General features: G+C 39.3%; 1 protein-coding gene and 1 pseudogene across 3 annotated transcripts in view; one reads left to right on the forward strand and one right to left on the reverse strand.

Moving 5' to 3' along the window:
• Window positions 1-3,580: 3,580 nt before the first annotated feature.
• On the reverse strand, window positions 3,581-18,544 carry LOC127624847 (collectrin-like; annotated as a pseudogene).
• Window positions 18,545-23,877: 5,333 nt separating this feature from the next.
• Window positions 23,878-27,031, forward strand: part of LOC127624812 (ralBP1-associated Eps domain-containing protein 2-like) — a 46,426-nt gene continuing 43,272 nt past the window's right edge. For all 3 annotated transcript variants that reach the window (XM_052099747.1, XM_052099748.1, XM_052099749.1), the window contains exon 1: window positions 23,878-24,199. In XM_052099747.1, the coding sequence (XP_051955707.1) occupies window positions 24,020-24,199 (180 nt within the window). In that variant the 5' untranslated portion in view covers window positions 23,878-24,019. The remainder of the gene's footprint in view (window positions 24,200-27,031) is intronic.

Below are 27,031 nucleotides of genomic sequence, written 5' to 3' on the forward strand. Positions count from 1 at the left end.
CCAACCCTGTTCATAGTTATAAAGTTAATGGGTATAATCAACTCCAATTTCATGAAATGTGTCAAACTGTCATGAAGCCTGTATTGTTATAAAAATGATGTCAAAATGCACAAAAAATGACAAATACGCAGAAAACAAATACGCTTCATTCTTTTTGCAATTTGTTATTTTAAGATTGAAATGTGAACCTGATCATGTTCTTGACAAGTTTTGTGAGATTGACCACAGTGATATGTGTTGTCTGACTCAAAGCCGGACAGAATACCTGAAAAACCCTTTCTAATAGTCCCGTAAAGTCTGGTTCATGTCGTTACTTCCATTTCAGCTCAAATGGACGATGCTCAATTCTATGGCAGACTGTTTCCATGGTGATATTCAAATCTTTCCACATCAATTTTGCTTCAAATTTGCTTTGATGTAACATCATTAAAAACCCATAGTGACTTCCATTACCTTGGAGGTCTGACTGTGCGCCAGTTGTTGTTTCATTGTAAAATGATTTAACAGGAGGTTAATGCTTATCCAAGTTGAGTTTCATCCCTGTGGAACTAATGTGTGCATGTCTTCATTTTACACCTGCTAACCTGCCATTCCTGAATCGGGAACACTCACTCTCCCATCCTTTTAAAGGGACAGTCCACCCAAAAATAGAAATTCTGTTATCACCGGTATTTACTCCTCTGTTTTACTATCTGTCGTGAAAGGAGACATTTTTAAGAATGTTGACACTGCTCTTTATCCATACAATGAAAGTGAATGGTGACTGAGGCTAACATCTCTTTAAAAGTAGCATAATAATCCAGTAAAAGGGTTCTGACATAGTCAAAACAGGTAGCAATGACCCTCTTTAAGGTTTAATATAAAACAACCATTTGTATAAGCATTAAAGTGATTCATTGCTCATTTTAACATCCTGTTTGAAATTACATTGAACGTGAGTTTACTCAATGTCATTTGACAAATACAGCATTTCAAAATGGAAAAATAAATGGGAATTTTCAACATAATTGTCCTTTTGGTGAATGCAGAGGTGAAAAACATCAACCACAGGCAGCTTCAGGCTGCGACAAGCTTCACGAAGGCGATTGTGCATTTAGATTAGACACAGTCAATTAAATGTACTTTAAATGCAATTAATGAAAACACAGAATCCTGCTGGCAGACCTCTAATATGAAAAATACATTATGCATGACTGTAAAACAAAACACAACAATAACATTGAAAGTGTGTTATTCATTAGGGTGCTGGCATATTCTGTTTGAATATTTTAGAGAGCTTGAACAGAATGGGAGATTTAAAAAGCCGTTTCACTTGTGTATTATTAAAAAATAAAACATACAGCAAGACAGCATACTTAGGAGTAAAAATAAAGGTGAAATATATCAAATAAACACAAGGTTCAAAACGTTACCCTTAATTAGCAGTGTATTATCTTTAGAAACTTTGGAGGAGATTCTTGCAAAGATAACATGGTTTGAGATGGGTTTATTCATTTTCTGTACACTATTATATCTTCTTTACCTTTGCTAATATCTAAAGTATTTAGTATTAGACATTTTATAGACTCTCCACATGTATTGTACCATTCTCTGTGCCACTGTAGGGCATTGGTACATAATGAGCCTTCTTTTGATTGTAACAAGATCCAGATTTGAGAATCCAATTAGTTAAGGGCGGTGCTTTTTATCTCATGATGGAAATGTGTACAGAAGCTCAACATTTAATGTTTTCCCTCTCCAATCTAATCAATAGAACACAACAGTATTCTTCTAGATGCCCATTCATTTTCTATATCAAGGAATGTTCAAACAGTAACTTGTATACCATAATATCCGGACTATAAGCCGCAACTTTTTTCCCACGCTTTGAACCTCGCGGCTTAAACAACGATGCGGCTAATATATGGATTTTTCCCGCTTTCAAATTTTATAAAAAAAATTAAAAAAACATTCTGTGACGTGCTCAGTTTTTTGGCGGCATGAAGCTTTCATTAGACCAATGAAATTGCAGAACGGGTTAAGGTCAAACAACTTTTTTGTTTACTGTTTAGATTAAATCGAGCGCGCTCAAACTTCCCATCATTCTGATTACGGTAGTCATTTTGTCACCCTCAAGACATGGAGAAACGCATATGATGCTGCTTTCAAGTTGAAGGCGATTGATCTGGCTGTTGGAAAAGGAAATAGAGCTGCTGCACGGGAGCTTGGTCTTAATGAGTCGATGATAAGACGTTGGAAACAGCAGCGTGAGGAATTGACTCAGTGCAAAAAGACAACTAAAGCTGAGGCTATTCAACTCCGACACCAAAGGAGGTGACTTCAGTGGTTTCATGTGCATAGGAGCGAGGAAGATAGTGACCAATGACTTTCTTGCTGAAAAAGTGGGTGAACACTGTTGCGCTCTATTACAGCAGTTGAAGTATGATATATATATGCAGAGATTGTCATTTTTGACACAGTTACTATGTAGATGTGTGTGGTCTGTTAAGAAATTATTGATTCTATGTTAATTCATTAAACTTTGTTGCTGAGTAAACAGGCAGATCAGAACATAAGACGTACAGTAAGAGAAAACAAGAGAAAGCAATGGTTTACCCTTTAGCGCTGTCAATAATGACAGAGAAAAATGGCTTTTCCACTGCATGGTACAACTCGACTCTGTCGCTTTTTTGGGGTTTTCCACTGTGGATAGTACCTGGTACCTGATACTTTTTTAGTACCACCTCGGTCGAGGTTCCAAGCGAGCCGAGCCGATACTAAACGTGACGTTAAAATCCTGCAGATCACTGATTGGTCAGGGAGAATCATCACTACCAGCGTCATTAGATTTCCGACACGTGACATCAACCCGCTAGTTTTAAAGTTAGCAACATGAAAAAAGAAATGGCTGTGCACAAAACCATGTAGTGGTCAATAAACGAGGTGCAGACGGTCCACTCGTTAGCGATGAGCGAAACGAAAAATTCACTCAGGAAGTGTCTCAGCTGTTGGCCGCACATGGCTTCCACCGGACCTACCGACAGTGTAGGGAAAAGTTAAAAAAACGTAAAAGTGACCAGAACTATCAAGGAAAAGTGGAAGTGTTTCGACCAAATGGACGCTATCTTAACTGGTGAACAATGGGAAGGAGAGTGCCCTGGACTCAGCCATGATGGAGGATGGTATGTTTTGTTACGTTAACTCTATACTCTGCTTGAAAGCATCACTTTATTTAGTTGACCAGCTACTGGAAGCTTCTAAAACAATCAGGCAAATTTAACTGTTACACTTGTGTAAAATCACCATGCAACAACTGCTTTATGCAGCACAATGAGCTAGTAGCTAACAGCTAGCGGTCGAGTTATTGTTTTGGTCAGTTTGTGTCACGTTTAAGATGATGTCACGGCAGTAGAGGCGGCGCAACTATAACAGACTCGATGAGGTGCTTTGATGAGCTTAAATTTCTTCTTGTGTTTGCCTTTAACTCCAACTTATATAATGTATATTGCAACAAAATAAAAAACTCAAAACAAGATAAATTCATATTTTCTTTGTGATGTTAAAAAGCACCTTAGAGGGGTGAAGTGATAGTGAATGGGTTCTACAGTTTTGTGATGTGATCGTCGTTGGTGAATCCTTGATTACAGACGCCATCTTTTTCTCCGAGGCTCGAAATTGCTGTCCCGTACTCTTAGGGCATTACTTGTCTGGCCTCTTCCTCTTCACCAGAACCAACACCCTTATCTTTAGCTCTGTGGTGAGTCACAAACAGGTCACATTAGAATAGAGGGAAGGAAACATAAGGGACTGCTTGTAGGCATTTGTGACGAGGAGGAGGTCCAGGACGGGCCGTGAGGACACATTAAACCCAGCATGGAGGAGGGATGCGCTGTCACGAAGTCCTTGCCGCTGCCGTCCACCAAAGGAGCAGCCGCCTGCCTGGGGACAGAGGAACCATTGCGTCCATTGAAGAAGAGGAGGAGCGGTTCCGTCCGCCAGGGGCAAGAGGACTCACTGCTGTCTGATGGGGGAGAAGCGAGCTGTCATAGGGCAGTGGAGCGGTTGAGGACCGGGCGACAGCATGTCCGGGAACCAGCGGGCAAGTTTTTCTCTCTCCCCTTTTCCAGGATTGGAGGGGAAGGGAGTACGTTATGCCAGGGGTTTCCCCAGCCTGAGTCGGGCAATGGAGGAGTGTGACGAGAAGGAGGGCTGGGCCGTGAGGACACACAGCAAGCCCTGAATCGGGCTAATCAGCCAGGAGGGGGATAAAGATTAGCTGGAGGTGCCAGTTCGAGAGAGAGATAGAGACGCACATGGCCGCGCTGCACGTGTGTCTGTGTTTATGTTTTATGTTGGATTTAGTTATTTTATATCATTAAACTTTACGTTGACTGGTCTGCCGGTTCCTGCCCCCTCCTTGCCTGGCCTTATACTGTTACAGTATTTAAGCTACAATCCTCACTTAAAACACATTTCAAAGTAACCCTAACCCTAATTTTCAAAAGAATGTTACCGACCAATTGAAATCTGAGATAAAAGCGACCAGGAGCATGTATTTAGTAACTGTACCTCATTATACTTAAGTGTAATTTCCGACTGATCACACCGTGAATTCGAAGACAGTAAGTTGAATGTTCTACTGCTGAAATTGGAGTTTACAGAGGTTTGAATCAATGCCTCCAGTGGCCGAACTGGAAGTGTTTTTGAATGCAAACAATTTAAATAACATATCTAAAGGATATTGAAGGAATAGTTCACCCAAAAATGAAAATTCTCTCATCATTTACTCACCCTGTTGCCATCACAGATATCTATGACTTTCTTTCTTCTGCAGAACACAAATGAAAAAGACCAATTCTAACCAATTCTTCACACCTATAGACCAGTTCAAGAATGTAAATAAAAACAAAGAATTAGAACAGTCCAGACCTATTTCCAGATCCTTTCAACAAAGTCTCTTTTTCAAGGGAAGTCAGTCCACTCTGTGACCATTTTTGGAACGTTCTTGGGCAGTTTGGGCAACTATGTTTCTAAGTAAACAAGCGGCATGAAACGTCAGCTCCTATCTATGTGAATGGGGAAAATCTTCAAAACAGTTGGTCAAGATTAAGATAAAAGAACATATTTCAAATAAGCATTAAAATCTGACAACACTGTGCAGCTTCACTTGAGTGGTCCAGCTTCCCTTGGCCTCGGCACTTGAAGGTAATAGTGGCCCGGCATCCTGGCCCCTCAGGTGCAATGTGTTCTCCACCTCGTGCCAGGGTTCTGGGTTCCACACTGGACCCTCCCCGCTCCATTCCTGCACTTGTAAAGACGCCAGCAGGTAGAGACCGGTCTCCCTAGGAGAGGCACGCTTGGTGTTTAAAGGTACCAGTGATGAGGCTCTTCATTGAGATCACTTGAGCCCCATCACGCGAGGCAGGGCGATGATAATCCACGGGAAGGGTGTGTTGTTACTTCACAATTGGATTTAACGTAATCTTTACCTCAGATTACGTTAAAATGCAACTATACTGTCTTGTATATTTAATGTGCATGTGTGTTCTCGAGTTAATTGACAGGGGATTTCTGTATCTAATAGGTGATTGGCTATATTACCTGCAAGATGGGTTGACCGTTGGATGTTCCAATTTCTCCAATTGTTTTTAATAGAAGTGGCCCATCTCCGCTAAATATTCTCTGTTTTTACAAGCAGGAAATGTTCATGGGACAATGACGTTACTTGACGTCACCAACGAACAGTCCTTGAAATGGTCTATAATGTCGCTTCAGAAGAGATGGATTTAATCACTCAAGTCTTATGGATTACTTTTGTGCAGCCTTTATGTGATTTTTGAAGGTTAAAAGTTCTGGCCCCCATTCAATTGCATCGTATGTCCCTACAGAGCTGAGATATTTTTCAAAAAATCTTAATTTGTGTTCTGCAGAAGAAAGAAAGTCACACATCTGGGATGACATGAGGATGAGTAAATAGTGAGAGATTTTTCATTTTTGGGTGAACTATATAAAGTATAATTTCTCAGTACTTTTGCACACAAATGCACACATCTTACCTTCTCCATTTGGTGATCGAGGACATGAGTAAAATAAAATACCCACAGCCACAACCCCCATCACCACTCCGAACACGATGAGCCAGGGCGGAGTGGAGTATGTAATTGGGGCCGCGAGCGTTGGTGGGAATCCCACAAACTCCAGATTCATGTCCGACAACAGGAACGCATTGTTTACGATGCTTACTCTGCCTGGAATGAGAGAAATGTGTTAGGATCTAGCACAATAAAGATGCTAGTAATATAATTAGATTATAGTTCCCACACCTTTTGACCATTGAATTCCCATTTCATTCCTTTCCATAAATTCCATTCATGAATTATGTTGGATAATGATATTTTAAAAACTGTATATAGAAACTTCACTCACAAATAGCAATTTCTTGCCAATAAGAAATATATTTTAGAATATATATATATATATATATATATATATATATATATACCCCCATCGATCTGTCACCACATTTAAACCACCTGCCTAATATTGTGTAGGTCCCCCTCATACTACCAAAACAGCGCCAACCTGCATCTCAGCATAGCATTTTGCATCATAGCATCACCACAATTGTACAGAGTGGTCATCTGAGTTACTGTAGACTTTGTCAGTTTGAACCAGTCTGGCCATTCTCTGTTGGCATCTCTCATCAACAAGACATTTCCATCCACAGAACTGATGCTCACTGGATGTTTTTCGTTTTGGCACCATTCAGGGTAAATTCTAGAGTCTGTTGTGCATGGAAATCCCAGGAGATCAGCAGTTACATAAATACTCAAACCAAGCTCCAAATCACTGAGGTCACATTTTTCCCCATTCTGATGGTTGATGTGAACATTAACTGAAGCTCCTGACCTGTTTCTGAATGATTGTATGCACTGCACTGCTACCACATGATTGGCTGATTAGATGAGTGTTGGTGCCAGACGGGCTGGTTTGAGTATTTCTGTAGCTGCTGATCTTCTGGGATTTTCACACACAACAGTCTCTAGAATTTTCACGATGATGCACAGCTGCTAGTCTCCCCGCTAGAACTACGCTGAGCTTACATTTCCTAAGAGTAAAGGAAGTAGGGAGATGAAAATAGTCACATGATGGAATAAAAATTGTGATGAAGCTATTAGAAATAAAAGGAAAGCATTTACAAGAGTAAGAACAACACATCATTTTCAACATTTGATTGAATATAAAAAGGCTCAAGAAGAAGATAGAAGGGTTGTAAGAAACGCTAAATGATATTTTTGGAAATCATTTTGAAGTGAAATAGGGAAACGCACTCCAGTGGAAGAGGTATGGAGTATGATTAAAAAGATGAAAGGAGTTTGAATATCCAGTCTTAAAGATGTGAGTAGAAGAATTAGCAGTAACCAATGAAGAAAAGGCAGCAATGTTTCGAGAGGCATTTGTAAAGGTGAACTGCTCTGAACATTTGTCAGAAGACAGTAGGAGATTAAGGGAAGAGACTCTTAAAAAAATATCCGCAGTTAAAGGATAGAATGGAGGCCATGGACAATTTGATGGATGGTCCTTATGAAATTAATGAATTAAAGCGAGCATTAAGTAGAATGAATGAATCAGCAACTGGAGAAGATGGAGTAACTATAGTATGTTGAAATATTTAAGTGAAAATGCAGTGGGTGTGGTCTTAGATTTTTTAAATAGAATTTGGATAGAAGGGATTTTGCCTAAGATCTGGAAAGAAGCGATGGTACCGCCTGTAAGGAAACCAGGGAAAGATCCTAGTGTTCCATTAAACTATAGGCCAATAGCTCTTACATCTCATCTATGTAAGGTATTGGAAAAAATGATAACTGACAGATTCATGTATTAAGAGTTATGAAGAGTTTTACATCAAATAAGAGTGGATTGGGGGGTGTAGAGGAACGATGGATCAGGTATTATGTCTAGATGAATAAAGAAACAGTGGTGACAGTGTTTTTTGATATAGGGAAAGCTTATGATTGATGATGAAATTGAGACAATTGGGAATAGGAGGGCGAATGTTTAATTGGGTTAAACATTTCCTGATAGAAAGAAAGATTAAGGTGAGAGTGGGAGAATGTATGTCATCTAATGGAGTGTCAGAAAATGGAACCCCACAGGGACGTGATATTAGTCCATTGCTTTTTATAATCATGATCAATGATGTGCTCTCGGGGGTGGATAAACGTATTTGAAGATCATTGTTTGCGGATGATGGAGCTCTATGGTACAGAGGTGCCAAAATAAAGTTTATTGTCCAGAAAATGCAAAGGGCATTGAATAAGTTGGAGAAATGGTCAGTTAAGTGAGGCTTTAAGTTCTCAGTGGTTCCCAGTCAGTGTTATTCACTAATATAAGAATAGATAACGATTTAAAATTGAATTTGTACAATCAGACATTAGAAAGGGTAAATAAGGTAAGGTTTCTTGGAATATGGTTAGATAGCAGACTCGCATGGAAGGGGCATATAGAGAAGATGGATGAGAAATATAAAAGAGTTTTGAATATAATGAGGTGTATGTCCGGTCAAGACTGGGGGACGGACATATTGGCATTAAAAACCATATACATAACACTAAATAGATCAGTGATGGTTTATGGAAGCATAGTTTATGGATCTGCAGCTAAAACTCATTTAGCTAAATTAGATCAAATTCAAGCACAAGCATTAAGGATTTGTTGTGGAGCATCTCCAATTTCAGCATTACAGGTAGAAGTAGGTGAAATGCCTCTTCAAATAACAAGACAACAGTTGATAGTGGTCTACTGGGAAAATCTTAAGGGACACGAAAAATCACATCCCACCATAAAATGATTAGATCACTGTTGGGAGTATGGGAAGAAAGCAATTAATAGATTCGGATGGGTGGTAGGGGATTTAGTAAAGGAGATGGGTATAAAGGATTTTAGAATTACACCAAGAGTGATCCTGCCAGATGTTCTGTTGTGGATTTTGCCTCAACCACTAGTAGATATAACACTACTGGTATGTAGACAAAAAGGTCAGAGTGCGCATGAGGTAATCGGAGTAAGGGAGTATTTGTGGAGAAAGTATGGACATATTACTCAAATCAAATATATACGGATACATCAAAGAATCCAAGTAGGTATAGCATTTGTAATACCAAAATTGCAAATTTCAAGGAAGGTAAGGATATCAGATAGGCTATCAGTGTTCACAGGGGGAAATTATGGCAATTGTGATGGCATTAAGATGGATTAATGAAACGGGTGTAAAGGATGTAGTAGTGTGTTCAGATTCCAGTGCGGCTCTCTCAAGAATTGATGCCCAACAGTCTGACACAAGACAAGATTATGTAATGGAGATTCTCCAGGAATTATATTTGTTGCAACAGATAAGGGTGAGGGTACAGTTCTTGTGGGTTCCAGCACATGTGGGTGTGAAAGGGAATGTGGTAGCAGGTAAGCTGGCAAAACAAGCTGTACAGCTTCTGTTAATATGAGTGGATTGTCTCTCTCCACGTGGAATGTGAATGGGCTGGGGCGCCCCATAAAAATAAGGAAGGTTATTTATTTTCTTAAATGTAAGAAATGATATAGAGTTTATTCAAGAAACGCATCTTTCCCCACAAGAAGCTGAAAAATGTGGGAAGATATGCGGTGGACATGTTTTTTTAGTGCTGGCTTGAGTAAGAGCAGGGGAGTCATTACATTGATAAGTAAACTTCTACAATTCAAATGTCTCAAACAGATTAAAGATAAATTAGGAAGAGTCATTATTGTTTTAGCAAAAATTCAGGGGCAAAGTTTGATTTTGGCTAATATTTATGATGATCAGGGCTTTTTTATAGATCTTGAATGGATGTTGCAAGCCGCTGGCACCCCTCCTGATATAATATTGGCAGGAGACTTTAATCTATTGATGGACTCAGTCCTTGATCATAGTGAAGCAAAAGTAGAGCAACATTGACAATTCACAAGATGTGTAAAAAATCGTGGTCTTGCAGATATTTGGAGACTTTTGAACCCATCTGGAAGGGACTATCAGTTTTTTCATCAGTCAATAAGATTTATTCTAGAACTTTTTTTTAATATATATATGTATCTAAGTCCATTATTTCATCATCGTTTTCACTGTATTAAAGTTTGCATTCATAGTAACACTGTTTTGAACCCTATTATGGTTAAAAATGTACTGTAAAGTATGCATCTAGAGATGCAAGGATTTGCCTTATGCAATTTAAGAGGGGCTTATGTTTGATTCTGTTTGTATATGTTTTGCTTTTATTTGTTTAATATATGAATCAATAAAGGGAAAGTGAAAGGAAATGAGATAGCAGGTAAGCTGGCAAAACAAGCTGTACAGGATACAAAAGTGGAAATGGATATCTCATATAGTAGATCAGAAATAAAATAAATTAAAAAGGAAATGTATCAAAGATGGCAGCAGTATTGGGATACTGAAGCTAAAGGAAGACATTTGTATCCAATACAGCCAAAAGTGGGGAAAGGAAGGAATTCTGGTAGAAATAGAAGAGAGGAAAATATTTGATCAAGACTCTGGGGCATACAGGGCTAAATAAGACACTGCAATTAATATCCAAGCATCCAACAGGGCTTTGTGAATGGCGTGGAATCAATGAAACAGTAGATCATGTCATTATGCATTGTGGAAGATGCACAGAGGAAAGAGTAATTCTAGTAGAGGAGATGAGGAGAAATGGGGAACAAGATATTTCATTCAAAAATCTTTTATATCTGAAAATAGGAGGGAATATAATGGCAGTATTGTTCAAATTTCTGGAGTGTGCAGGCCTAATTGGTAAGATATAGGTCATTAGGATATGAGAGTATTAAAACCCTAGTAAAAATATAGGAGTGTGTGGGTATGAATTTATATGTAAATATTTTATTTATTTATTTTCCCCCCTCTCCCCCCTCCCTCTGATCTAGGAAGGTTTATGAGTGAAAGCTAGAGGAGCTGAACATGAAGCGCTGGCTGAAGCGGTGACTGGAGGTTAGGGGGAGGTAGTGGTTAGAGTCTCTGGCTCTGGTGGCAGTAATGCACAAGTTTTGTTGCGATCTGCCATAAAAAATGAGGAATAAGAAGATTTTCTGTCTCCCCACTCCTGGCTCAGACGTGCTGTTATATTCTCTTGTGAATTTGTTGTATATTGCTTGAGATTGCATCATGCCTGTTAAAAGGTATTGTCCTAGGTCAATTGTGCCTTGGGCTGATTACGTTGGTAGGATTTGTAGGGAGGTGGGTGCCATTTTGTTTAATATAGTTTTTGGGTAGAAAGGGAGTTGGAGTACGTTTGTATATTTCCATTTTCTTGTCTAGGAAAGTTAGTTGAAAGTTATTTTGGCCTTTGCCCCCTCCTGAAGCCTTTTTGCATTCTTTATCATTTATAATCAAGTTAATGTCTTATTTCGCTTTCCAAAAACTTGACTATTTGTGAGTGCTGGGATTGAAGAGGGGAACCAAAATCTTCTTGTTATGGTTTTCCCAACCTAGACTGGGATGTATCATCAATACAGTTAGAATACTGTCTGAGAATGTTGCTCAGAGATTGTAACAGATGTTTACACTTAACATATCACATTGAGCAGTCTAGTGTTTAGTTAGCTTTTCGGACACAAAGTCTAAACCCATAAACCTGTAGCACAGAGCGTTGACTCACCTTATTGATCGCTCAACATCCTTTTTAGGGATCAGCTGGGTTTTATTCTCGGGTGATGTTACCACAAACACAAATGACACTCTTTGTGTCTCATTGCACACCAAAATGTTTGAAATGCTAAAAGACAAAGATAGACCAAATAAATGCATGTATCTCAGGATCCCAAGCAAAAAACAAAAACAAAAAAAAATTGACAAAATATATTTGAAACATTTATTTGTAAGAAGTATGGTTGAAGAAGATTTTTATTTTGTTTTATAATATTTCAAAATATATTGTAAAATGTAGGAATATATACATTATGTGTGTGTGCTATACTTGTATACTGTTTATTGTTAAAAAACATGTTTAAATATACAAACATTATCCAAATTATATCAGGAAAAATTAAGAATATTTTTAAGATGAGGTCACTTGACGCCATGTGAGAGTCAGACGTGTAAATGGCGAGCTCTGTGCCCTTTGCTAGTTTTTAATTATTTTTATGTTAGAAACCGGTGAGATTCGATACACCCTGCTACATATCTGTTCTTTGAAGTTAACTTGGCAAAGAATTCAAAATCTGTGGGCTCTGTAGACTTATGTGCTCAAGCTAAACCCTCTGACAGGCCTGCAGACCAGAGAAATTCAACGGCTAATGGCGAGCATGTCTGTGATGTTAACGAAAGTTGTTGCTGACTTAGAGGATCTTGCTGTAATACATTTATCGATTACTACAATGGAAACTAAATGCTCTGAGTTGGTTACAAGAATTGGGGATGTCGAGTGACGGATCGATTATATGGAGTCATTAGAGAGGAAATTAGCTGCTAACCCGCTAGCGTCCGGGACAGACTTGCAACGTGTTTGGGAAAAACAGGAGGATTTGGAGAATCGTAATAGGCGAAACAACATCCCAATTGTTGGAATTCCTGAGCATAAGGAGGGCCAAGATATGGTAAAATTCCTAGACGAGCTCTTCCCGAGTCTGCTCGACAGAACAGGCCATAAGCTGGAACTTGAGCAAGCTCACAGAGTCCCGGCTCGCAGATCCGCTGGGGGAGACAGGCCCCAATCAATTCTGGCAAAAGTTCTGAGATCATCTGATAAAGATCTCGTATTGCGTGAGGCGAGGAGCAAAAGGAAGCTTTCTTGGAAGAATTACAGCATTTTCTTGTTCCCAGACTTGTTCCCAGACAAGATCGATTCAAGGAATGCAAGAAACTCTTACATCAACGGAAGATCGCTTTTGCACTGATGTTCCCGGCCAAATTGAGAATGGATACTCAGGATGGCCGCAAAATATCTACATGCCCACAACAAGCACTGTCTTTCATAAAATTCATGGACTGAGGATGTCATGGTGTGTTTCTCACAATGTCTCCAAGTGAGATGTCTCGCCGAACATAGACTTGATTGTCCGAGGAAGCTGGGCACCTTTTTTGTTTCTTTTTGTGCTGGAGTTTGTTTTGTGGAATATATTTTGCAGGTAATTGGATGGATTAGGTCATCTGCTGCACTCATGAACAGCTGGCTAACTGAACATTTGTTTGACTGTCCGAGGAAACTGAACAGATCTTTTCTTTTTGTGCTGGTTCCGCTAGCGGCTGGAGTTTTGTAGGATCACACCTTCAAGACAGTTTTGTGAATTAATCTACAAGTTCTTTGTGTTTATTCTGCCTATTGTCTGGAGTTTATATCATAGATTATTTTCTGTTATGTTATTCTGTCTCACACAATTTGTATAGAAACCCCTTGAGCAATCCAACGGCAAAGTTGTTGCGGGGACTCTCGTAGGCGTACATGAAATGTTTGAGTTTAGAGGGATATTGAAGAGTGGAGGAGGGCTCCCCAGCCTGAGGCAATGCCAGGAGGAGTGAACAGCGGAGGAGGGCTGGGCCGGCCTGGAACAATGCACGCACGGTCCCCAGTCAGCCTGATGGGGGCATGCGAGGGATAAAGGCGGCTGGTGACGATGGTTCGCGAGAGAGAGAGTGTTTGTGTGTTTTTAGTTTATTTCTTCATTAAACTATTATTTATATTGTCAAGTCGGTTCTCGCCTCCTACTTTCCACTGAACTGCTTTACATGGAGATATATATATATATATATATATATATATATATATATATATATATATATATATATATATATATTAACAATACTATAAAAGTATAAACTAAAGAAAATGTTCTTGATATATTTCATGTTTTTTATTTTTTTAAATACACCAAAAATATACTTTCGTTTATAAAGGATTTTTGTTATTTTCTTGTTTTGATTGCAATATCACAGCAATGCTTACAAACAACTTTTTTTCTTCTTGTGGACATCAGTGCACTGGAACAGAAAACAGCTACACACACACACACCCCTACATCATGTATTGAAGGATCAATGAACATGGATTCACGTCACATATTGTAAGCAACCACTACGAATCAAACACATGCACTCATCCACAGGCACACCATGTCATCAATGTAACATGATGACAGCACAAAAGAACCACATGCTTCATATCCAGTACGCTGACATCAATCAATACTGCAGTTCTTTCACAACCCAAATCCTGACGCTTCTGCTTCATACCAGCTATGAGATTTCACGATCGTTATGGGACCGATATCTAGCTGGGAGGGCTTAACCATAATTGATTTCCCTTGACCCATTAATGTCTACACTACCCTGTAGTTAAACTAACTGAATTAATCAGGCAAGCTTTATACCACCTCATGATTGGCTCACCCTCTTCATTTCTGTTCCATGGAAGAAAGACAGGTTTGGAAAGACATGCAGAATATAAAATACTTGCTAGATATTAAAAGGGAGGAGTCCAACAATATGTCCCGCCCAAGCTTCCTGTTTAAATAATACATTTGTCAACACAGGACAGAAAACCTTGCAGTAAAATGTTATCTATTCTGATGCACATCTTCAGTCATTTAGAGAAATAGCATTTAGATGACAGCATCCTAGCCTGACCTGCGATTTTTCTATAACTCTGCTGGGTTTCAAAGCATGGCTATTGTCTCATTAAAAAGTAGATTCTTAAAGATTTCCATTTGAAAGTTGCTTTACGTAAATGATCTGTGAAGTCAATAACAGTGATGTGAATAACTCATCATACCAATTGTATGTATATAATCATAGTCTCAACTCTTTAATTCACTAGATAGCCGCTTTAAATTGTGAATGTTATAAATAACTAAATCTTCACATTTTTAGAGGAAAATATGAGTGGTGTTTACTTGTGCAAATCTAGTCATCACAATTCTTGGTTGTTGTTGGTGTTGCCATGGTGGTGTTCTTCTGGGTGAGAGCTAGGACATTGCTATGTGGTTGCTATGTTTTCTAGGGCATTGGGGTAACAAGAGTGTTCAGGGTGGTTGCCAGGGAGTTACTATGTTGTTGCTAGAGTGTTCTGAGTAAAAACTAGGGCATTGCTATGTAGTTGCAAGGGTGTTCTGGGTGTTTTCTATGGCATTCTGGTTACAAGGGTGTTCTTGGTGGTTGCCATTGTATTGTTATGTGGTTGCTATGGTGTTCTGGGTGACAGATGGGACATTGTTATGTGGTTGCTAGGGTGTTCTAGGTGTGTTCTAGGGCATTATGGTTACAGTGGTGTTCTGGGTGGTTGCCAAGTTGTTGCTATGTCATTGCTAGATTGTTCTAGGTGGTTACCAGGGCATTGTAAAAGTAAAAGCTAGGGCATTGCTATGTAGTTGCAAGGGTGTTCTGGGTGTTTTCTATGGCATTCTGGTTACAAGGGTGTTGTTGGTGGTTGCCATTGTATTGTTATGTGGTTGCTAGAGTGTTCTGGGTGATCGCTAGGACATTGCTATGTGGTTGCTACGGGTGTTCTGGGTGTTTTCTAGGGCATTTTGGTTACAAGGGTGTTCTGGGTGTTTGTCAGGGTATTGCTATGTGGTTGCTAGGGTGATCTGGTTTGTTTCTAGGGTATTGCTATGTGGTTTTTAGGGTTTTCTGTGTAGTTTGGCATTACCATGTGGTTGCTACAGGGTGTTCTCTGTAGTTGCCAGAGCATTTCTGTGTGGATGCTACAGGGTGTTCTGTGTGGTTGCCAGGGCAAAGTTATGTGGTTGCTAGGGTGTTCTGGGTGGTTGCCATGGCATTGCTATATAGTTCCAAGGGTGGTTTGTGTGGTCGGTGGGGTGTTCTGGTTGTTTTCTAGGGCTTTGCTATGTGATTGCTAAGGTGTTCTAGGTGGTTGCTAGGGCATAGACCTTATTCACGCTAGCGCCATCTTTGATTTTTAATGGGAATGACAATGAGGCTGTGAGACTTACAGTCTCTTCAATGGGCTGTACTGCAGTTTAAAGTGTTTTTGTATCGTTCCATGGACTAAACATTGATAAATTATCTGTCCAAGAACATTCAGTAAACAAAAAACTTCAGATAACTTGAGCTGTAGAAAATCAGATGTGATCTAGGAGCTTTATACAGCTTTCTACTGCTGTCCGTGCCATTGAAGAGACTGAAAGTCTATCCCTCACAGCCTTCTTGTCACTCCCATTAAAAAAGATGGTGCTAGCATGAATAAGGTCTATTGCTATGTACTTGCTAGGGTGTTCTAGGTGGTTGCCAGGGCATTGCTATGTGGTTGCTCGGATGTTCTGGGTGGTTGCTAGGTTGTTGCTGATTAAAACGAGCCCACTTATTCTGGTCAATAGACATGGCTTGTACTTTTCTTCAATTCAAGTGTAAGGAATTTTTTCTTTTTTTTGCCAGTTTTATCATCTACCAGGTGCAAATAGTGCGTAAGTCCGATTGCTTAGAGAAGTAATAGCATACCTCTCCTTAACAATCCACATGATTTGTATTTGTCTCTAACAAATGGTGTGGGGAGAGTTAACTGAAGGTCAATTTTAAAGGCTTGTTCAAATCCCTAATGCTAAGTATGATGCATAGTAAGAGTACTAAAACTACTATTATTATTTTTACTACTATATATATATATATATATATATATATATATATATATATATATTATTTATGTTCCCTTTCAAAACCCAAGGACGCTTCAAGAAAAATGAATACAATAAAGAAACAAAATTCATCACAGGGCGAGGTCACAGAAACAATATTAAACCACAGAGGCAAACGGGTAAGAAAAAATATTGCCCTGGTCTGGCAGCTGATATAGATTTGCCTGTCAGCAGCATAGCTATGAAGTCTGAGTCCATGCTACCAAATTATTTGCCCAAGGGGAGGCTTATAAAGGGCCCAGAACTGAACCTGAACAACCCGTCAGACCAGAACAGCACATGATCTCGGTTTCTCAATGGAAGAAAATTGCTATTTTTCGCTAAGATAGGATGTTAGCCAGAGGAGAACTGTCACTTGCCAGTGATGCCAATGGCTGATAGGCAGGTGAGGAAAATATTATGGCAGGCAGTGTGAAAAGCTGCTCTGAGGTCTAGAAGGACTTTGATGTATTAAAGGAATAGTTTACACAAATATGAAACCTCTGTCTTCATTTGCTCACCCTCATGTTGTTCCAAACCTGTATGACTTGCTTTTTTCGGTGGAGCACAAACTGTTATGTTTTGATGTCAAAAGCAGAGCCTGATGATTTCAAATCTTATATTAATGCGGTTTTCTTGCATTGTCTGATTTTTGGTAATAATGAGTGAATTGGAGTGCATGTAACTGTACTCATTATGATGGCTTGACAAAGCAAAGCATACTGATATTCTAAAGACATGACAAATGTATTCTATAGTCTGACTGTCTCTCTATCTGTTACCTTCAGCTTTTTTTTATAGCTTTCACTACACACACACACACACACACACACACACACACACATACACACACAACAAATAAACAGATTTGACTATCACAGTTGTCAGCTCTTACTCATCGGCTGTGGTCAAATCACTCTGCTCACACTTCAATATGGGCATCACAAAAACAGACTTAAATTGGCCACTGTGCATTGATTATCTTTTGTTTAGTGTGTCACCTGCTCGTGGGTGGGAGTGCGGCGGTTTACTCACTCATACATCTCTTGATTGAAGAAACTCCTCATCGCAAATGCCGAGTCGATCTGAAGAAGAACATCTCATTCGCATTCCACTTGTACTGAGAGAATAACAGATGCATATTTAATAAATTACATAGATCAATATGCATGGAAAATAAATAAATACATAAATATAGAAGTCTGATGTATGGCAGGAAATACATGTATAATACACACACAGACATTTTCAAAGTCACATTTACACATATATACAGTGCATAGGCATTGAAAGGACTTTCTGCAGGTCAGCTGCCGTTTAAAAAGTGCATTTGAAAAATATACAAACAAAACAACACTAGAAGAAAAATAAATGTAATGAAAGCTTTGTGTATATAATTATATATATATAGTAAATAAATATGTAAAGGTGTTTCTTGAACTTATTGCAATTTCAAGACCCAGGGTTTTTTTTTTATTAAACAGATTTAGAACATAGAAATATTTGTATATCAGAGAAAACCATAATATGTCTGCCCGCCAATGCCATATATCAGAGTTTTGAATGGGATATTGACATCAAATTCAATTGTGAGGAGATAAACAAAACCAAAACCCACAGCATTATCTCCCAGGGCCGTCTTGAGGCTGATTCGAACTTTATATCCGTCTTTGCCATCTACAAAGAGAGAGTTCATTTAAATACAGAAATATTCACTTGTTGTGTAGAACAGTGGACTTCCTGTTCTTTGTGCACTGATATGACAATTTCACTTTTCATGCACACACTACTTATGCTCAATTTCAGAATGAACAGTGAAATAGATTGTTCCTGGGTAATCGTGAAATGTTTTACCTTTACAGAGATCCTGTGCTACCATGGGAGGCAGCAATATCAAAAGAAGAATTCCAGTTAGCATGTCTTTATCTGGATGAACAACACAATATCAGTCTTGTTATTACATATGCTGATGAATTCAGTGGTCAGAGATTATAAACCATTACAGAGGGCTGGACGCAGCAGCTTAATGTTTAAGCAGTGACTAGTCCTGTTGAAGAAACATAATATATTCATACTGTAAAACTATCCTGTTAAATGTACTGTAAAATAAAAAAAACACAAAAATTGTTTTTTTTTTAAACTTCAAAGTAAAAATGCTTCAGCAAAAAATGAATTGCATAATTGATTGTTACCTTACCATAAACAGTGACAAATTATATTTTATTTAACAATACAATACATGCAATTTTAGGGTAAAATGATGTAAAAATAAATAAATACTGTGAAAAACGTATAAAGTACAATTTTTGTAGTTTTATTATTAAACTTTGTAGTTAATGAAAAAAATATATTTCGTTTAGGAAGACAATAAATGTTCTTTTACGATTAACGTTTGATAAATTATGGTGGAAACACTATAATTGGGCATGCCCAGAAGTCCCTGCATGACCCATCAAGTTTGATTATATTTTATTGACATATTTATGTTTCTTCTTATTTCTAAAATCAGTTATGTACATTGAGGTGTTTTATGTTACATTTTATGTTGTTTAGTTAAGGTTTATTGCATTTTTTTGTGTAATATGTATTACTCTGATGGTGTTTTGTGTTTGCATTTGTCATGATTCCCAGTTGTCTGCTCAGTGTTTCTCCCCTGTCACCTGTCCCGAACTACACTTCTCATAATCCCCTGCCCTCATCACTGCCAGTGTCATTGTTTCCACCTGTGTTTAATTTACTCATCATCCCTGTGTATTTAAGCCCTGTTGTTTGTTCATTCATTGTTGGTTATTGAATGTTATGGTTGTCCTCGATGTTTCTCCTGCCCGTGTTCTCTGTGGATGTTTCTCATGTTTATATGTGTTTTCCCCTCGTGGATGTTTTGTTTGTATCCTGTGTTGTTTTATTTTTAGTTATCCTGTTTACCTTTTGCTCATTCATTAAAAATCTGCATTTAGATCCATAACAGAACAACCGACCGCAATATGGATCTAGCAGTTCACCAGGCAAACTACAAGTTTTGGAGGATCATATTCGTGAGTTTCTGGAGCTGGCAAATGTGGCGGACCTCCCCGAGTATTCCGTTGTGGCGTTCTTCAGGGGAAACCTCAACGAGTCATTAAGGGATCTGTTGCCACCGTTGACCCCTTGTTGGACGCTCCTAGACTTCGTGGAGGAGACTCTGCGAGTTAGCGGCTAACCGTTCACTGTGGGTGTTGAGGAAGAGGACTTCACCTCTCCTCCCACGGTGGTCACCCCCCAGCCTTCCATGGCTCGTCCCTCCATGCCTGCCACGGCCAACGAGCCAACGGCCACGGCCAACAAGCCAACGGCCACGCCTGCCACTGCCGACGCGCTGGAAGTCTCGTCCTTCCCAGAGCCAGCGTGCTCAGCCTCGTCCGCCCGGAGGAGGAGGAGAAGAGGAAAGGCTTCTCCGCCTTCCATGGCTCTGTCCACAGAACCTTCCATGGCTCTGCCTTCCACGTTCAGCGAACCAGAGCTCACACATGCGACCGTCCCAGAGCCAGAGCCAGCGCCTGTAGCCTCGACCGTCCCAGAGCCGGTGCCTGCAGCCTTGTCCGTCCCAGAGCCAGCGCCCGCAGCCTCGCCCATCACAGAGCCAGAGCCAGCACCTGTAACCTCAACCATCCCAGAGTCAGTGCCAGCACCTGTAGCCTCGACAGTCCCCATGACCATGCCTCCTGCTGGCCGAAGGAGAAGGAGAAGGAAGAGGGCACCTTCTCCCCAGTCTCTGCTAGTACTCTCGAGCCTTCCAGGGCTCCGCCCCTCGAGCCTTCTACGGCGCCGCCTCCCCAGACGTTCCTCTCCAGATGTACTCTTCAGAATTATCTCCCGAGTTGGGATTCTGAAAGAAATCCTCACTGATCAGGGCACTAGATTTATGTCACGTACACTACGCAAACTTTACGAAATATTGGGGATTAAATAGATTCTGACCATGTTTACAACCCCCAAATGGATGGTTTGGTCAAACGATTTAATCAGACCCTAAATAATATGATTCTTAAGTTTGTCCACGAAGATGCTCGAAATTGGGACAAGTGGCTTGCACCCCTATTATTTGTAGTACGAGAGGTCCCGCAAGCTTCCACAGGGTTCTCCCCATTTGAATTATTGTACGGCCGTCAACCGCGTGGTGTGCTCGACGTCCTATGGGAAAATTGGCAGGAGGGACCTTCAAACAGCCAAAATAAAATTAAATCCATTCTTGACCTGAGAGCAAAACTCCACACACTTGGGCAATTAACATGTCAAGAACGTCAAAGCCGGAGCCTGGGTAGCTCAGCGAGTATTGACGCTGACTACCACCCCTAGAGTCACGAGTTTGAATCCAGGGTGTGCTGAGTGATTCCAGCCAGGTCTCCTTAGCAACCAAATTGGCCCAGGTTGAAGGGAGGGTATCACAAGGGATAACCTCCTCATGGTCGTGATTAGGGGTTGTCGCTCTCAACGGGGCGCATGGTAAGTTGTGCGTGGATCGCGGAGAGTAGCATGAGCCTCCACATGCTGTGAGTTACCACGGTGTCATACACAGCGAACCACGAGATAAGATGCACGGATTGACTGTCCACGGAGGAGACCCCTGGAGGAGGGAGAGAGATGCACACAGGTGAGTGTGTGTGTGTGTGTGTGTGTGCGCGCGTGCGTGCGTGCGTGCGTGCATTGATTTCTGAAAAGCAAACTGTTATACTGAAATGTATTAAAAAATAAAGTCTCACATGGATTGTTTATCTGTGTAAAGGGATCAATGGAGGAGGAGGCGAGTACCGGCTTGACAATATAAATAATGGTTTAATATAAAACTTAAAACAAGGACACAAACACACATGACGGACATGTCCGTAAACTATCTCTCTCTCCCGCACGATCCTCTGCAGTCGACCTTTATCCCTCTCGGGAGGCTTGATTAGCCTAATACGGGACTGGGTGTGTATGATCACGACCCGGCCCCGCCCTCCGCCCTGCCACAATCTGGCTCCCGCTTCCTCCTTCACAAAGAGAGCAAGACGTATCACAGTAAGGTAAGGTAGTGCACCAATTAACATTTTAAAATGTAGCATATATGTATACATATATAACTATAGATTATATATATATATTCTGTTAAAATGATTAACATTTCTAATAGTATAGTCTTCTAAGCAGCTAGAAAGTGTAAGGCAAGACCAAAAATGTGAATTTAAAAGGGGAGCTGCTCGCTCGCCCTGCTTTGAGTGTGCACTGCTGTGAAAAATCAAGTGAGATAGTGTGGGAGTGTAAACAGCTCTCATGTTTGCTCAGAGGTCTATGAGCACATATGAATGAAAATATGTGTGATTTCTCTTCATCATAACAGCAGCTGTGCCTGCCTTAACCTGTGTTGTTTTCATCTCTTTGCAGTTGTTTTCCATAATAATACCTGTACTTTCAATGCAATAAATAAACACAGGCTGTTTACTGCAGTATGAAGTGATATCAATATGTATAGGCTATATTCAGTATATGCATGAGAATCACTTTGATGCTTTTGACATGCTGCTTTTTTATATTGTTTTAAGTTTTTGATTGAAGCAAACAGCTTCTTCTGTCTTCCCACTTTCTGAAATAAATTTTTTTCTACAAAAAGCAAATCAGACAAAAAAGGAGTTTGATGGTTAACCACTGTCTGACACTGCAAAATGTGCAAACGTTTAATGTAGTTAATTCATCACGTAATAAAGAAACCAGGTTTACTCAATCTCTTAGCTATTTCTTACCTGAATTTATCAGGGGACCGCCAATATGTACATGGCCAAAGGTATGACCCTAAATTGTGTGCTGTCAACTTTGTGTATTTTGTGCGATCTTGTTCATTTGATCTTCAGAAAGCTCAGACATAGAGGCAAATATAAACATTAAGACAAGCCAAATTCACTCTTGGAATACTTGAAATTGTAATTCATAGTTTGTGATGGGTGAAAAGGTCTTTATTATAATGGACAATGTTCTGCATGTTCTTAAGATGACCTGCTTTATCCTTGTTAGAAAATGTAGCCTACATCATCTTAATATTTATATATTTAAGCTACAATATGGTGCTACAAAAAATAACTACCAGTTTGGTCAGATTTAGCATTAAAAGGCATTCAAAAGAAGCACAGTTTAAACATGTGTAATTATTTATAGGTCAATGACGTGACACTATTTAAAAAATACATTTCCAGCCATTTTAAGTTTTTCAAAAATTCATTAAAAATGCAATTCATAAAAAACTGTTTTGAGGTCAGTGTCAAAAATGTCTAAGCGGTGTAAACTTCCAGAGACAGTATAAATAAATAAATAGATAAATAAATAATAAAAAAAAGCTGAAAACATAATTAAATGCTGAAATTCTTGTAAAAAAAAAAGAAAAATAGAAATGGTGGCATAACAAATTTTAAATAATAAACTAAATAAATAAATAATAAAAAATAATTTATATAATAATATAGTAATATTTTGTTTTATATTAAACAATAAATATAAAATATATATAAAACAAAATATAAAAATGTGTTTTATATTTAAAGTATGAATTACATAAAAAACGTTTGCACACTTAATCGAAGTCAGGTGATTTAAACAACATGCAAACAAACAAACAAACAAACATAAAACACAGAGGAACACTTTAGCCTGTGGGAATTCAGATATTTTCATATTTTTATCTTTCAAGTCACTTTCCAAAAGAACATTCTTGATATTTGTGACTCAAAAGTTTATGATAATTTTGTATCTTAAAAAATTGGTTGTTTAAAATTGTTTTACATTTATGAATATGTTTACTTAGGTGTATTCAAGAAGTAAGGAAATCATTTTTTTATAAATTTTACTTAACGGTTACACCACTTGAAAATTAAAATTCATTTAATTAATTTTATTTGTAGAAAATGCTATACCGTAAATGTTTCAGAAGATATATGAAACCAACATGAACACGAAGATTACATTTCTACAAACACATTTTAAACTAGTTACTAATCTCATTTGTCAAATACCCTCATACATTTAGGGAAAATAAATAAATAAGAAAAATACCAAATATATTTAAACTTTTAAAAAAATAATTCTAAATGAAATATAAATTTAAATAACAATATTTAATATAATTCTAAATATTAACAAAATGTTCCAAAATAATCTAAAAATGGTTTATATAATAATTAATCAAAGAGTTATTGTGTGGCGCCTCCGTGCGGCTGGATGTGGTACTTCACACACAGAGAGCGAGTATCAGCAGAGTTTATCTTCAGTTGAGTTTGTGTGTAAAATGTATTAGAGTACCGCAGAGAAGACGCGCCGCCCTCCGCCACAGGGCCACGGAGGGGCCGCGCGTGCGTCTGGAGATCCGGCGTGTGCTGCTGTGCGCGCGGGGATGGATCAGGGAGCTACCGCGGGCACCGGAGGGACCTTCATTTCCCTGAGCGACACTGAGCAGAGATGTTACTCGGGGCTCTACGCGCTCTGCCAGCCCGACAGCACAGGCAAACCAGCGGCGGGGAAGGTGGCGGAGCTGTTCCGGGCGTCGCAGCTGCCGGCGGAGACTCTGCATCAGGTGAGTTTGAGCTGATATCACCGCCGCGCGTGAGGGACGTTCTGTGGGTGTCAGATCTGCAGCTCCTCATGACGGCATATCAGTTTAATGCCGTGAACAGTTGCAGTTCAAGGACGATTAAAGTGAATAGACCTTGTGCCTTGAGGCCATTCTTGGTCATAGACACCATCACCCTAAATACTGTGTGGCGGTACCATGTTGTATTGTGCCTTAGACGTAATATGGTATGGTTCCATTATTCATGTACATTGTACTCCATTAGTTTATATAGTGCATGCAACAATGTTTCATAGTATGATATACAGAGTGTTGTATGTGCCTATGCTAGATATTCATTGCGATATATGTTCACTTTATACTATTGTATACTGTACTATATTACTATATATTCATTTGATAGTATACTAGTGCGTACAATATAGTTTATATAGTGCATATACTATAGTCAATGCAACAGTTTTCTAGAGTAAAATATTGTATGTGCTAGATATTATGCATTTGTGTATAATGTGTATTTCACTTATAGTTTATATAGTGCTTACTTATTTGAAGGATACTATATAACTAGCATAGGCACATACATAGAAACATTCCTTGTCTTCGGTCATTTAGGATCATTACTTTATTTTAAGAATGTGAAATATGAGAATAATAGAAGAGATCATTTTTTCAGCTTTTAATCCTTTCATCACATTCCCAGTGGGTCAGAAGTTTACATAGCACACCCACAACACAATGCTGACACCCCCATGCTTCACAGCTGAGATGGTATTCATTGGTTTGCAAGCCTCAACCTTTTTCCTCCAAACATTACGATGGTCATTATGGCCAAACAGTTCGATTTTTTTAGTCTGGCTTTTTATGGCAGTTTTGGAGCAGTGGCTTCTTCCTTGCTGAGCAGCCTTTCAGGTTATGTTGATATAGGACTCGTTTTACTGTGGATATAGATACTCGTCCACCTGTTTCCTCCAGCATCTTCACAAGGTCCTTTGCTGTTGTTCTGGGATTGATTTGCACTTTTCGCACTTTTCACAAGTACATTAATCTTTAGGAGACAGAATGAGTCTCCTTCATGAGCGGTATGATGGCTGCGTAGTCCCATGGTGTACGCACATGTGTACTATTGTTTGTACAGATGAACGTGGTACCTTCAGGAATTTGGAAATTGCTCCCATGGATGAAACAGACTTGTGGAGGTCAACAATGGTTTATTTTCTGAGGTCTTGGCTGATTTTATTTGATTATCCCATGATGTCAAGCAAAGAGGCACGGAGTTTGAAGGTAGGCCTTAAAATAAATTCACAGGTAGACCTCAAATTCAGTGCACCTCCTATCAGAAGCTAATTGCCTAAAGGCTTGACATAATTTTCTGGAATTTTCCAAGCTCCTTAAAGGCACAGTTAACTTAGTATATGTAAACTTCTGACCCACTGGAATTGTGATATAGTCAATTATATATAGTCAAGCAGGCGATTCTCAGCGCCCTCAAGAAACAAATCTGCTAAAGGGGAAAATGTTTCGGCCGATGCGATAATTAAAAAATTCTGAAAATCGTCCAATTTATCGGCCTCTGCGATATATCGGTAGACCACAACTTTATATACTGTATATTATAGTATACTATGCATATTCACAGTTGATAGTGTATTGTGAACTACTGTAGAATTGGAATATGGTGGTTGTTCAGTTGTATAACTCAAAAGTAGTTGCAGTTATTAGTGTCTGGCGTTTGAACATAGTGTCACTAATGTTATTACCATAAAGTATGTCAGTTCTTACATTTCAGGAAGCATTCCAACTGAGCTTTACTCCTCACAAACATCAGTGTCAGCAATGATGAAGGAACTATCAAATACCATTGACCAGGGCATTGTGTTTAATTTTGCGGATGTTTGACTGCCTATTGTATTACCAGGGACTGTAAACAAAAGGAAGTGTCTTGTGTCATATGACACATAAGTTGAGTCAGGTGAAAGATATTTACTGTGTTCAGTCTTGAGGGTTTGTGGATGGTGTTCTGTGTGTGTGTGTGTGTGTGTGTGTGTGCTGGTGGCGTAGTGGGCTAAAGCACAGAGCTGGTAAGCAGAAGGTTGCCGGTTCGATTCCCCAAACCACCACCATTGTGTCCTTGAGCAAGGCACTTAAGTTGCTCCGGGGGGGATTGTCCCTGTAATAAATATACTTTAAGTCGCTTTGGATAAAAGCATCTGCCAAATGCATAAATGTAAATGTAAATGTGTGTGTGGGAGCGTAAATGTGAAATGAGATGACCGGAAGGGTGATTCCTCTTTTGCACACAGATAACAGCTCCCTGGACTGACTGTTATTGGGTAGTACCAAAATAATACCTAATTTCACTTGAATAAATGTAAAAAGTATTGAAGTCTGCACCGTCTTAAAGAATCTGTGTAATTAGCCAGCAAGAATGAACATATTACAAAATTGTTTGGGGCTGCACAGTTAATCCAAAAAATAGTCGAGATTACTATTACAGCTGCCGCAATTAACTAATCGTGAAAAGTGTCAATAAAAGCATTGCTTAGAACTACTCTCATTGCAAAAAAGTTTGAGTTTTGTGTTTGCAATCCAGTGTTTGTGCCAGAAGAACCTCACTAAAAATGAGGTTTGCCATCCCAATTGCCACCGTAACTCGGACCCCGCTCGCGTCCTGGAAACGGTGCGCAACAGCTTAACCCGTCCATGTTGGGCATGGTCCATACCAAGGCCCGTTTGGCCTCGTTTCGCAGCCGGCCCTCGCAGTCCCGCTTGTCCCTAAGTCTCCACACACACACACACACACACACACACACACACACACACACACACACACAC

This window comes from Xyrauchen texanus, chromosome 31 (assembly GCF_025860055.1).
Source record: "Xyrauchen texanus isolate HMW12.3.18 chromosome 31, RBS_HiC_50CHRs, whole genome shotgun sequence".
NCBI lineage: Eukaryota > Metazoa > Chordata > Actinopteri > Cypriniformes > Catostomidae > Xyrauchen > Xyrauchen texanus.